Raw genomic sequence first — 14,790 nt, 5'->3', positions numbered from 1 at the left:
AGATCACAGTAATGACTGAGGAATTGCAACATCAAATCAGATGTTATTGGTCACGTACACATGGTTAGCAGATGTTATTGGTCACATACACATGGTTAGCAGATGTTATTGGTCACGTACACATGGTTATCAGATGTTATTGGTCACATGGTTAGCAGATGTTATTGGTCACATACACATGGTTAGCAGATGTTATTGGTCACGTACACATGGTTAGCAGATGTTATTGGTCACATACACATGGTTAGCAGATGTTAATGGTCACATACACATGGTTAGCAGACTTTATTGGTCACATACACATGGTTAGCAGATGTTATTGGTCAAATACACATGGTTAGCAGATGTTATTGGTCACATACACATGGTTAGTAGATGTTAATGGTCACATACACCTGGTTAGCAGACTTTATTGGTCACATACACATGGTTATCAGATGTTATTGTGAGTGTAGTGAAATGCTTGTGCTTCTAGATCTTACAGTGCAGCAGTATCTAGCAGGTAATACCTAACAATTCCACAATAAAACCTAATATCTAATTCCACAACAAAACCTAAAAAAGTGGCAAAAACCATCAAGCGCTATGATGAAACTGGCTCTCATGAAGACCTCCACAAGGAACGTTAGACTCAGAGGTACCTCTGCTGCAGAGGATAAAGTTCATTAGAGTTAACTGCACCTCACAGAGCTCAAGTAACGGACACATCTCAACATCAACTGTTCAGAGGAGACTGCATGAATCAGGCCTTTATGGTCTAATTGCTCCAAAGAAACCACTACTAAAGGACACCAATATGAAGAAGAGACTTGCTCGGGCAAATAAACATGAGCAATGGACATTAGACCCGTGGAAATCTGTCCTTTGGTCTGATGAGTCCAAATTTGACATTTTTGTTTCCAACCACCGTGTCTTTGTGAGACGCAGAGTAGGTGAAAGGATGATCTCCGCATGTGTGGATCCCACAGTGAAGCACGTAGGAGGAGGTGTGGGGGTGCTTTCCTGATGACACTGTCAGAGATTTATTTAGAATTCAAGGAACACTTAATCACCATGGCTACCACAGCATTCTGCAGCGACACACCATCCCATCTGGTTTGTGGTTAGTGGGACTATCATTTCTTTTTCAACAGGACAATGACCCAACACACCTCCAGGCTGTGTAAAGGCTATTTGACCAAGAAGGAGAGTTATGGAGTGCTGCATCAGATGACCAGGCCTCCACAATCACCCAACCTCAACCCAATTGAGATGATTCGGGATGAGTTGGTCTGCAGAGTGAAGGAAAAACAGCCAACAAGTGCTCAGCATATGTGGGAACTCCTTCAAGACTGTTGGAAAAGCATTCCAGGTGAAGCTGGTTGAGAAAATGCCAAGAGTGTGCAAAGCTGTCGTCAAGGCGAAGGGTGGTGTCTCCTAAAGTGTGTGCATAACAGCACCGTATTCCCTCCTAGAGTGTGTCCATAACGGCACGTATTCCCTCCTAGTGTGTGTCCATAACAGCACCATATTCCCTCCTAGTGTGTGTCCATAACAGCACCGTATTCCCTCCTAGTGTGTGTCCATAACAGCACCATATTCCCTCCTAGTGTGTGTCCATAACAGCACCGTATTCCCTCCTAGTGTGTGTCCATAACAGCACCGTATTCCCTACATAGTGTCTCATAGTGTGTGTCCATAACAGCACCGTATTCCCTCCTAGTGTGTGTACATAACAGCACCGTATTCCCTCCTACAGTGTGTCCATAATGGCACCATATTCCCTCCTAGTGTGTCCATAACAGCACCGTATTCCCTACATAGTGTCTCCTAGTGTGTGTCCATAACAGCACCATATTCCCTCCTAGTGTGTGTCCATAATGGCACCGTATTTCCTACATAGTGTCTCCTAGTGTGTGTCCATAATGGCACCGTATTCTCTCCTAGTGCGTGTCCATAACAGCACCATATTCCCTCCTAGAGTGTGTCCATAATGGCACCGTATTTCCTACATAGTGTCTCCTAGTGTGGAGGGAACACTTCTCTTCTTTTAGCTGGTTAAATTGGTGCCTGAACCAAAGTATTTGTAATGACCCCAAGGCTGTGGACTGGCTGGCTGACTGACTGCTGGGGTGAAGACATGGCAGTATTAACCAATCTGACGTGTGTTTACAGATCTACAGGTCATGGCACAGGGGCAAACATCTGCTGAGGCTGAGAGGATGTGAAGACAACGAAACAGCAGCCGGCCTGGGGGGGTGGCGGCGGCTGTGTGCACAACCTTCTCACACTGTGGTAGAACACGGTGGTAGAACACGGTGGTAGAACACGGTGGTAGAACACGGTGGTAGAACACGGTGGTAGAACACGGTGGTAGAACACAGTGGTAGAACACAGTGGTAGAACACGGTGGTAGAACACGGTGGTAGAACACGGTGGTAGAACACGGTGGTAGAACACGGTGGTAGAACACGGTGGTAGAACACGGTGGTAGAACACGGTGGTAGAACACGGTGGTAGAACACGGTGGTAGAACACGGTGGTAGAACACGGTGGTAGAACACGGTGGTAGAACACAGTGGTAGAACACGGTGGTAGAACACGGTGGTAGAACACGGTGGTAGAACACGGTGGTAGAACACGGTGGTAGAACACGGTGGTAGAACACAGTGGTAGAACACGGTGGTAGAACACAGTGGTAGAACACGGTGGTAGAACACAGTGGTAGAACACGGTGGTAGAACACACTGGTAGAACACACTGGTAGAACACGGTGGTAGAACACAGTGGTAGAACACGGTGGTAGAACACAGTGGTAGAACACACTGGTAGAACACGGTGGTAGAACACAGTGGTAGAACACGGTGGTAGAACACACTGGTAGAACACACTGGTAGAACACACTGGTAGAACACGGTGGTAGAACACAGTGGTAGAACACGGTGGTAGAACACAGTGGTAGAACACAGTGGTGTTGTTGCAGCAGATAGCTGGTAAGTGTTAAACTGTATTTTTTTTGCAGGTCAAGTATCCTGTAGTTCTCGCTGTCCTAAAAGCAGCTGCAGCCTAGTGGTCTCTGAGTCAAAGGGAGAGAATGTTAGGAGACGACGCCCTTTACCTAAAACAGGAGAAATAAAACCAATAGACTGGGTGACACTTTCCATAGAACAGCAACCTTCATTTGTTTTCAGGTTCACGTTATTTTACGACTCTTCATCAAGACTCCTTTATGAAAGTTATTGCCGATATCAACGCCAAATGTCCGCCAAATGACCTAGGAATCATTTTGGTAAAGTTCTTCCCATGGTTTAGTATGTAACGTAGCGTGTAATACTGAGAAGTCTTTGGCACGCACTACTCTCTAAAAACTCTTGATGGTTGCTAGGCAGCGCCCGTCACTAAGCTGTTGCTTGGCAGCGCCCCGGGTTACCATCCTCCTGGCAGTTGTAAACATGGCAACGCGTGTCGCTTCGCCTATCTCTTCCCGTAAGCCCATCACTAAGCATGCGCTGTTTTCTGAACCACTACTGGATGGATACATAAAGAACTACCGTGGGAATAAATATCACTGACTGAACAAAATATTGGAATAAAGTGAGCTAATGCCATTGAAAGCATATCAAATTGTTGCTTACAAACTCTCAATGTCATCCAATCGTTTAAATACATTTGAAGCAATAGCTTACCCGCGTGTGGTCAACTATACTGAACCAAAAAAAACCTTCAACATTTAAAGTGTTGGTTCCATGTTTCATGACCTGAAATAAAAGGCCCCAGAAATGTACCATACACAACTATTTTGTGCATTTCTCCTTTGCCAATATAATTCATCCACCTGACAGGTGTGGCATATCAAGAAGCTGATTAAACACCATGATCATTACACAGGTGCACCTTGTGCTGGGGACAATAAAAGGCCACTCTAAAATGTGCAGTTGTGTCACACAACACAAAGCCACAGATGTCTCAAGTTGAGGGAGCGTGCAATTGGCATGCTGACTGTAGCTTTATCCACCAGAGCTGTTGCCAGATAAAATGTTAATTTCTCTCCAACATAATTTTACAGAATTTGGCAGTATGTCCAACCGGCTTCACAACAACAGACCACATGTAACCATGCCAGCCCAGGACCTCCACATCCGGCTTCTTCACCTGCGGTATCATCTGAGACTAACCACCTGGACAGCTGATGAAACTGGGTTTGCACAACCCGAAGAATATCTGCACAAGCTGTCAGAAACCGTCTCAGGGAAGCTCATTTACGCGCTTGTCGTCCTCACCGGGGTCTTGACATGACTGCAGATCGGCGTCGTAACTGACTTCAGGGGGGCAAGTGCTCATCTTCAATGGCCACTGGCACGCTGGAGAAGTGTGTTCTTCACGGGTTAATCCCAGTTTTCAACTGTACCGAGCAGATGGAAGACAGCGTGTATGGCGTCGTGTGGGTGAGCGGTTTGCTGATGTCAACGTTGTTAACAGAGTGCCCCATGGTGGTGGTGGGGTTATGATAAGGGCAGACATCAGCTATGGACAACGAACACAATTTAATTTTATCTATGGCAATTTGAATGCTCAGCGATACCGTGACGAGATCCTGAGGCCCGTTGTCGTGCCATTCATCCACCGCCATCACCTCATGTTTCAGCATGATAATGCACGGCCCCACGTCGCAAGGATCTGTACACAATTCCTGGAAGCTGAAAATGTCCCAGTTCAGTGCTTCCATGGCCTGCACACTCACCAGACATGTCTCCCATTGAGCATGTTTGGGATGCTCTGGATCAAAGTGTACGTTAGTGTGTTCCAGTTCCCGCCAATATTCAGCAACTTCGCACAGCCATTGAAGAGTATTAGGACAACATTCCAACAGGCCACCAATCAACAGCCTGATCAACTCTACGCAAAGGAGATGTGTCGCACTGCACTAAGAAAATGGTGATCACATCAGATACCTTCAAAAAAGGGTATCTGTGACTAACAGATAAATATCTGTATTCCCAGTCATGTGAAATCCACAGACTAGAGCCTGATTAGCTGATTTCCTTAAATGAATAGTAACTCAGAAAAAAAAAATCTTTGAAATTGTTGCATGTTTGTGTTTATACTTTTTGTTCAGTGTAATAACTTAACTATGCTCAAAGGGAAATTCAATGTCTGCTTTTTTTTTTTTGAAGGGCGCCATCTATCAATAAGTGCCCTTCATGCTGTTTAAATCATCTTGATATGCCACACCTGTCAAGTGGATGGATAATATTGGCAAAGGAGAAATGCTCACTAACAGGGATGTAAACAAAGTAGTGTCCAAAATTTGCAAGAAACATTTTGTACGTATGGAACATTTCTGGTATTTTTACATTTCAGCTCATGAAACATGGGACCAACGCTTTCCATGCTGCGTTTATATTTTTGTTCAGGAAAATTATACTTTGAATGGTGTATCAATACACCAAGTCACTACAAAGATACAGGCGTCCTTCCTAACTCAGTTGCCGGAGAGGAAGGAAACCTCTCTGGGATTTCACCATAGGGCCAATGGTGACATTAAAACAGTTACAGAGTTCAATGGTTGTGATAGGAGAAAATTGAGGATGTATCAACATTGTAGTTACTCCATAATAATAAGTTCATTAACAGAGTGCAATATGGGAAGCCTGTACAGAATCAAATATTCCCAAACATGCATCCTGTTTGCAACAAAGGCACTAAAGTAAAACTGCCAAAAAATGTGGCAAAGAAATGAACTTCATGTCCTGAATATAAAGCGTTATGTTTTGCACAAATCCAACACAACCCATCACGGAGCACCACTCTTCATTTTTTCAAGTGTGATGGTTGGTGCATCATGTTATGGGTATGCTTGTCATCTGCAATGACTAGGGAGTTTTTTTTTGTTGATAAAAATAAACAGAATAGAAGGGAAGACAGTAAAAAAAAAAAGACTCCAAAACAAGGCACTAATACTGAAAAAAAAAAGCCAAGTAATTAACTTTTTGTCATGAATACAAACTTGTGTTCGGGGCAAATCCAATTCCAACACTAGTAGCACTCTCCATATTGTCAAGCATAGGAGGTGGCTGTATCATGTTATGGGTATGCTTGTAATCGTTAAGGACTGGGGAGTTTTTCAGGATAAATAAAATAACCCAAATGGAGCTAAACACAGGCAAACACCTAGAGGAAAACCTGGTTCAGTCTGCTTTCCAACAGACACTGGGAGATGAATTCACCATTCAGCAGGACAACAACCTAAAACACAAAGCCAAATCTACACTTGAGTTGGTTACCAAGACAACAGTGAATGTTCTTGGGTGGCGGAATGACAGTTTTGACTTAAATACACTTGGAACATTTCAGGCAAGACCTGAAAATGGTTGTCTAGCAACGATCAACAACCAATTTGATAAAGCTTGAATAATTTTAAAAATAATACAAATAGGCAAATGTTGAAAAATCCAGGTGTGGAAAGCGCTTTAGTGACTCAAATACCTTTTTAGGGCATATCCAATTTCAAATCGGTTCTTTTTCCTGTAGTCTGAACAGCCACAAAGCCCATTTCAATCCACCATTCAAACCTGATTGCTGGCAATGTGACGTGTTTGAAAGGTCAAATCTGTTATTTGGCTACTCTGTTGACGGTTTAACAAGATCATGTGGTAGCGAACTAGCTTGTTAATTGTTTACAAATGAGTGAATGTGCACACACCCGTCATTACTAGTGTAGCCATGTCATTTAAATGACTGCTTTCTGAACACACACAATTCCAATTTTGGTCACTTGGCTTCAGAGACTTACCCAGAAAGACACTCAGCTATAATCACTGCCAAAGTTGCATTTACAAAACATTTATTCAGGGGTGTAAATTAGATATTGTTGCATTGCATTTTCAATAAATGTACAAACATAAAAAACAACATGTTTTCACTTTGTCATTATGGGGTATTTTGTGTAGATGGGTAAGTATATATTAAAAATAAAATAAAAATCAGGCTCACTAACCATTTTACTCGCCATAGCAGAGTTGGTTAGGCTGTTTTCATGCTATCCAGAGCATTGGTGACTGCAACTGTGCTACTGTCAACAATGTATGCTTTTTTGCCAACGTTTACTGACACCGGCCATATTCAACGGGTGTTGAGCGTTTGTAAATTCGTCAGTTATTCTGCACTCTGGCACACTCAGAGTAGATAGCCAGAGTCAATTTACCAGCCCACGTCTTTCAACAGATGTTGCAGTGACATCATGAACATTCTATTGAAATGGATACCTGCATGAATGGATACCTGCATGTAGCTAGCTAGCTAAACAATGAACCATAATCCCAACAACTCATGACGATACAACCATGCGTGAATCTGCAGGTAGTTAACCAACCAGCTTCAATGTTAGCTAACTAACACGAGGCTACAAATAGCAAAGCAAATGGCTCTGAGATACAAATAATATTACTACACAGATCATACACGTAACGCTTGCTAGCGAGCCAATCAGCTAACAGTACACCATCTTGAATTGAAAACAACTTTCTGACATAATTAGAAACGTGTAATATCGGAAAATGTAGCTAGCTGGACTATCTTGGACTATACATCGATGGACCGTTCTACCTCTGTCACAGATGCCATGGTTGCCCTTAGTTTGAAGATATCATCCGGAGACAGGTGTTTTCTCCTAAACTATCATACTCTAATTTCATTGATTTCAAATCTCGGTCCTACAGAAAGTGGAGAGCAACACTTATGCAGTTTTACTACACAATATATATGTGTATATACATATATATTATATATATATATATATATATATTTTAATCAGTGTTAGACAATATTACTTACACATACTGACCAACTCAAAGAGACAGTGGCTAAACCAACTAGGCTCAAATTTAACAATTTTATGGCATACAAGATTGTTAAGGCACATGAAAGTTCACATGTCCCAGAAGGCATTTCTACCCCCCCCCCCCCCAAAAAAGCAGCTTTTTGATATATATATATTTTTTTAAAAGTACGTTCTCCTGTGACACGCGACATTATACATTTTCAGTTGCTTAGTCGACTAGGCCATCCTCCTGACCTAAAGCCTGTGAATTGTCTGATAATCATTCAATGTGATTTTGTTTCACTATTTCTGTATTTGGCTATTTGGTTTTCTAGCTTTGGCAAACTAAGTGGAGGTGGTGTAGCTCATCTATTTGTTTGCTCATCGATTACTGATCAGAAACATTTTTCGCATGTAATAATGTGCAATACTGTGCAATAATGTGCGATAATGTGCAATAATGTGTGATAATGTTTAATGTGCAATAATGTTTAATAATGTTTAATAATGTTTAATAATGTGCAATAATGTGCGATAATGTATAATAATGTGTGATAATGTGTGATAATGTCACCTAAATCAAGAGTAGACCTATTATTTTGCTCAATCGCATAAACGCAACTAAAAGGAAGGTTGTGAAATATGAACAAGAGAAAATAGGATTGTTATTATTTTCCTAACGGTGTCGTGATGAAGACCCTACGTCTGCTCCATAACAAAGTGGAGGTTAGGAAAGAGATGAAACCTGGATCAAAAAAGCTTGGGCTGTTTCAAAATAACACATTGTTTTAATGACAGAACCTGCGGCTAAATAACATTAATCATATTTGAAAGAAATACTTGTACAACAATTTTTTATTTATTTTATTTTTTACAATACCATTTAAAGTGGAAAAATATCAAGCAACATTTTTATCTGCGATCTGCCATTTCAGAGAATTTAGTTGTTTGAACAGTGTTGAGCAGAACCCAGCTCATGTTCCATGACGCCCCCCCCCCCCCCCCCCCCTCTGTGTACTGGAGGAAATGGTTGCAACAGAGACAGTCCTGTACAGACTGTCAGATCGTCCGACAGTTCGACAGAGAGGGACGACCCCCCCCCCCCCCCCCCCACACACACACTCTGCTCCAGGCCTTTATGTGTCTTTATATAAAGCATTCCTAAACGCTAGTCAGGCCTGGTGTGTTGACACAGCGCTGGGTGCTTAGACTTGGCACTGCCTTCGCTAGCCGTGCTGGCGCTTTAGGAGCGGCCTAGGTCAGGCCCAGATAATGAGCTACGGGAAGGACAGAGGGAGGGAGAGAGAAAGAGGGAGAAGGAGGGAGGGAGGGACATGCAGGAACACCGTAGCACTCTTTAAAGGCGGCCAAGTTAACACTGAGGGCTAGCAGGAAAAAAGGGAGCGAGACTCTGAGGAAGAAGCAGGAACACCGTCGCCCTGTGGAAAAACAGGAAAACTCATACCAGAGGAACGAGAGTGAGTCAAGGAGAATCAGACCAGAGGAACGACAGTGAGTCAAGGAGAATCAGACCAGAGGAACGAGAGTGAGTCAAGGAGAATCAGACCAGAGGAAAGAGAGTGAGTCGAGGAGAATCACTGTAGCTCTCTCAAAAAGCCGTCCAGCTAATACTAGCAGGAAGCGAGGAATTAAGGGAGGAAGAGAGGCAGGAACACTGTAGCCCTCTGGATGTCTCTGTGTGGATGACTGGCTATAAGCCCAGAGGACGTTTATAGAAGGCCCTACTCCCTGCTCTGTTGGCTGGGCTGCGATGTGACTCGGTACAGTAGTTTGGTGGTATCCAGACCCAGACCTTGGAAGAAATAATGTTATAGAAACAACCACACCGCATTTAATATGAGGCGCTCCATCCTTCTTCTCGTGTGGCTTGGCATGCCCGTGGAATTACTCAAATATTATATGTCAGTGTGTGTGTGTGTGTGTGTGTGTGTGTGTGTGGTGAGGACGACAGAGAGAGAGAGAAAATAAAAATATGTTAAAGCTACTTTACAAAAATCTTGAAGATGGTTCATAGACCGTGTGTGGGAGTGAAGAGAGTGAAGGAAGGGGACAGTGAGATTGAAGGAGGTGAGGTTTAGAGAGAGCGAGAGAAAGAGGAGAGATTTCTGTTAGGGAAAATAAATTGAGCTTTCCTCTGGGTATTGAGTAGCAGTGCCACTTGCTCAGAGAGGAGAGGAGAGCAGTGTGTGTGTGTGTGTGTGTGTGTGTGTGTACAGCAGGCTTTTAGCACAAAATCCAGTTCAATCATAACCCAAGTTTTTTATATTTTTACTGTAGCTGTGGTTCAATCCCCGTTCAGTCTATATTGAGCTTACCCCCACCTTCCTCATCCACCTTCCTCATCCACCTCCAGTCACTGCTACCCTCTCCTCCTCCCTTAGATTGACACCCCTGGTGTATATCAAACTCATTTTGCCCCGGGGGAGGGCCGCATTCGATCTTCAACGAGGTCCGGAGGGCCGCACTGACAATGTGTTATATTTCCTCAGACATAAAAAGAAAAAAAAAATGTGCAGATAGTCCTCTATCCATCGCTTTTTGGGAATCTTAGATACTCCCCGACTGTCTAGCTTTAATTTAGGGGATTCGCAACAAGCTGGACACAGTCAAGGAATGGTATAAATGTAGATCCATTACAATTTGGTTTTAGTCATTTACACATTACACTGAACTAATATGTAAACGCAACATGTAAAGTGTTGGTGACCATGTTTCATGAGCTGAAAATGTGCAGTTTTGTCTTAAGGGAGCGTTGCATGCTGACTGCAGCGATGTCCAGAGCTGTTGCCAGAGAATGTAATGTTCATTTCTCTACCGTAATTTCTTTGCCTGTGCTTAGCTCTATTCTGTTTATTTTTATTTTAAAAAAAAACTCCCTAGTCATTGCAGATGACAAGCATACCCATAACATGATGCACCAACCATCACACTTGAAAAAATGAAGAGTGGTGCTCCGTGATGGGTTGTGTTGGATTTGTCCAAAACATAACGCTTTATATTCAGGACATGAAGTTCATTTCTTTGCCACATTTTTTTGGCAGTTTTACTTTAGTGCCTTTGTTGCAAACAGGATGCATGTTTGGGAATATTTTTATTCTGTACAGGTTTCCTTCTTTTCACTCTGTCAATTAGGTTAGTATTGAGGAGTAAGTACAATGTTGTTGATGCATCCTACCACAGCCATTAAACTCTGTAACTGTTCTAAAATCACCATTGGCTTTAGTTGCCGGGTTCCTTCCTCCACGGCAACTAAGTTAGGAAGGACGTCTGTATCTTTGTAGCGACTGGGTGCATTAATACACCATAAAAAGTGTGAAATAAAAAATAAAATAAAACTCAAAGGGATATTCAATGTCTGATTTTTAAATGTTTTGCCCTTCCTACCTGCCCTTCCTACCTGCCCTTCCTACCTGCCCTTCCTACCTGCCCTTCCTACCTGCCCTTGTTTGCGAGGGATTGGAAAACCTCCCCTGGTCTTTTGTGGTTGAATTTGTGTTTGAAATTCTCATGCTCTACTGAGGGACCTTCACAGATAATTGTATGTGTGGGGTACAGAGATGAGATAGTCATTAAAAAAATCATGTTAAACACTATTATTGCACACAGAGTGAGTCCATGCAACTTATTATGTGACTTGTTGAGCACATTTTCACTCCTGAACGTATTTAGCCGTAACAAAGGGGTTGAATACTTACTGACTCGAGACATTTCAGCTTTTCATTTTTAATTTGAAAAACATAATTCCACTTTGACATTACGGGGTATTCTGGGTAGGCCAGTGACACAACATCTCAACTTAATCCAATTTAAAATTTAGGCTGTAACATTACAAAATGTGGATAAAGTCAGGGGGTAAGAATACTTTGAAGGCTTTATATGCAGGGATCCCTTCCAAAATATACATTATTTTAAGAGTCCCATTGGGGCAAAGGTCAAATAAATACAAAAATATACACTGAACAAAAATATAAACGCAACATGTAAAACGTTGGTCCCGTGTTTCATGAGCTGAAATAAAAGATCCCAGAAATGTTCTATACGCACAAAAAGCTCATTTCTCTCACATTTTGTGCACAAATTTGTTTACATCCGTGTTCGTGAGCATTTCTTATTTGCCATCCACCTGACAAGTGTGGTATCTCAAGAAGCCGATTAAACGGCATGATCATTACACAGGTGAACCTTGTGCTGGGGACAAAAGTGCGAGGAGTTTTTTTTCTCCCTTTTGTGGGGAAAAACTCATTCTGATAAGCTGGGCCTGGCTGCCATATGGGTGGGCCTATGCCCTCCCAGGCCCACCCATGGCTGCGCCCCTGCCCAGTAATGTGAAATCCATAGATTAGGGCCTAATGAATTTATTTAAATTTTTTAGTTGAGTATAAATATTGATCCATATTTCCTCTCGTGTTATGGTGTTTTGAGAGGGTCAAAAGGCAGCTCTACTAGTATTGCAGCAGAGTGGTTGGATGAATAGATGTACATCATGTTTATCAATAAACCTTCAGGGTAAATATAACACACGCAATGCCCAACATTTTACATACAGTAATTTCCCTTGGTCAAACTCATTCCTACTGTTGATGTTGAAGTACACAGTGGTGACTGTAAGGTGATGATGCAAAAAAAAAATTGCTAAAAAGTTTAATTTGAGTTTGACTGCAATATTTTCTTTTAAACAAATCAGTTATGTTGTTAATATTTTACTGCTAAATCTGAATCACAAGGAAACTTTGTACAGTACCACACATTGATTGTACAGAGCCGAGGTCTAGAATAAAACCCCGGTGGAACGGTGACTTACCGTTTCCTTGTTGGGTAGCAGCTCTTTCCGAATCTTAAAGAAGTTCTTGCCGTACTGTCTGAGCCCTTTAATGAACCGCTTCTGAAAAACAAAGACTAAATATCAGCTACCGTCCTTCCAGAACAGACACAGCTACAACGACCAGTATAGTACAGATAAAAATGCAACCAGCCACATGACGATACAGCCACTGCCACGACAAAAACCTTGTTTTCTTTCTGTGGTTTGGTTTGAGAGAGAGTTGATGTTTAAAATCTGTAAACTCCGTAGCCTCTGTTTAAACTCGTGAGCGAGAGAAAGCTAAAGTACACAGCCGTGTCAGGGCACAGAGGAAATTGCTAACTCAGGCAGAAACAGACATTGAAATTATACTACTTTGCTCTTTCATGTGGTTTGAAAAGAGAAGCTATGGATATCTATTGTTTCATAAATCACACAGGAAATGTCAGATTCAGAGAGAATAATATCGGGATCTTACAAAGCAGACATTCAAAGCCAAAACTCAACTTCAATAACTTGTATAATTTGCAAGATATTTTTCTTTTGACTGTGTTTACATGCAATTATTTTACTATAGTACACAGACCATATTTCTCAGCAAAATACAACACTTATATAATTGTGTGCTTACATGTCGGACCAAATAGGAAACCTGAGAAAAGACTAAAAAAATAAATAATAATTACAAATCCACAGTGACAGGACGGAGGAAAACGACAGCGCGAATGACAACTTTCTCAACAACAACCGTTTGATTTTTTTTTTTTTACCTCAAAACAGCAAATCAACTCTCAGCACCTCACAAAAACAAAACCAGCAAAAAGGAATAAAACATTTTTTAAAAATTAATTAAAAAAAAAAAAACGGTTAAAAACACAAACCTAAAATGTATTTCAGTATTTCTTCTCATCCAAGAGACAGTCTGTGAGCCATAAAAAGCTGGGGAGAGGGAGGGTGGTGGGGGGGGGGGGGGGAAGAGAGGCTGAAAACATTCACGACCAGTGAAGCAGACAACTAACAGATTTCCTTTCAGCTTCCAGAGGCAGGCAAACCCCGTTACCCGCTTACCAGTACGGTTCTTTCTTCAGTTAAGAATTTCAGCCAACCCCCCTCTCTCGCTCCAATCAAGTACGTCCAGAGAAAAGCGTGTTAAAGTCCCGGCGAGACCTCTCCATAAATCTCTACGCCAACCCACAGGTATATAGGAAAAATCCCTAGTCTCCAAAAAAGGTACAAACAACAACGCTTCTTTTTTTTTTTTTTACAAGCAAGAAATAGCTTGTCACTCTGTGCTCTTCCACTACAAAGGGGTGACTTTATATGTGATCTTTCTGCTAGAGAGCCTCTGGTCGGTAGCGGCCTGGAAAACCCGGAGAGTATAAAGAGCCCAGTGGAGTGGAGACCTAAGAACGCATCTGGTCAGTGGCAGCCTGAAAAACCTGGAGCGGCGCCGGAGCGCAGTGGAAAGGAGCCAATGATGTATATAAAAACCCTGGATTGTCGACGCTGTGCATTTGCCATTGAGAGGCTATGAAGCCACCGGGTCGGCCATATTGGTACTCCCCGTAGGAATGAAGGGAATTCCACAGTATTCCAAGGACAAAATTACATATATTTAAGTATTTTGTTGTAGTGGGTACAGTAACATTAGAACTCTAGCTCACATAATATAATTTAAAATATACATTAAGGAGTCTAATAGAATAAATGTGTTCAACTAAAATATATATATTTATTTTTACAATGGAGGAGGAGTACCAAGATGGCTGCCCAGTGACTTCAATACAACGCCCCCCCGTCAGTCATCCAGGGTTTATATATACACTGAACAAAATCTAAAACGCAACATGTAAAGTGTTGTTCCCGTGTTTCATGAGCTGAAATAAAAGATCCCAGAAATGTTCCATATGTACAAAAACGTATTTCTCTAAAATGTTTTGCACACATTTGTTTGCGTTCCTGTTAGTGAGCATTTCTGCTTTTCCAAGATAATCCATCCACCTGACAGGAGTGGCATATCAAGAAGCTGATTAAACACCACGATCATTACACAGGTGCACCTTGTGCTGCGGAAAATAAAAGGCCTCTCTAAAATGTGCAGTTTTGTCCCACAACACAATGCCACAGCTGTCTCACGTTGAGGGAGCGTGCAATTGGCTGACTACAGGAA

General features: G+C 42.0%; 1 protein-coding gene across 10 annotated transcripts in view; it reads right to left on the bottom strand.

Annotated features, from left to right (window-relative positions):
- The window catches only part of LOC110491178 (arginine-glutamic acid dipeptide repeats protein), a 336,789-nt gene that overhangs the window by 34,496 nt on the left and 287,503 nt on the right, over positions 1 to 14,790 (bottom strand). For 9 of the 10 annotated variants that reach the window (XM_036947766.1, XM_036947767.1, XM_036947770.1 and 6 more), the window contains one exon: positions 12,621 to 12,701. In XM_036947766.1, coding sequence (XP_036803661.1) covers positions 12,621 to 12,701 — 81 coding nt within the window. Of the gene's footprint in view, positions 1 to 12,620; positions 12,702 to 13,688; positions 13,756 to 14,790 lie in introns of those variants that run through there. The other variant, XM_036947778.1, reaches the window with a different exon arrangement.

This window comes from Oncorhynchus mykiss, chromosome 16 (assembly GCF_013265735.2).
Source record: "Oncorhynchus mykiss isolate Arlee chromosome 16, USDA_OmykA_1.1, whole genome shotgun sequence".
NCBI classification, from domain to species: domain Eukaryota; kingdom Metazoa; phylum Chordata; class Actinopteri; order Salmoniformes; family Salmonidae; genus Oncorhynchus; species Oncorhynchus mykiss.
The sequence above is the reverse complement of the archived record's forward strand: the minus strand, read 5'-3'. Positions and strand labels throughout refer to the sequence as shown.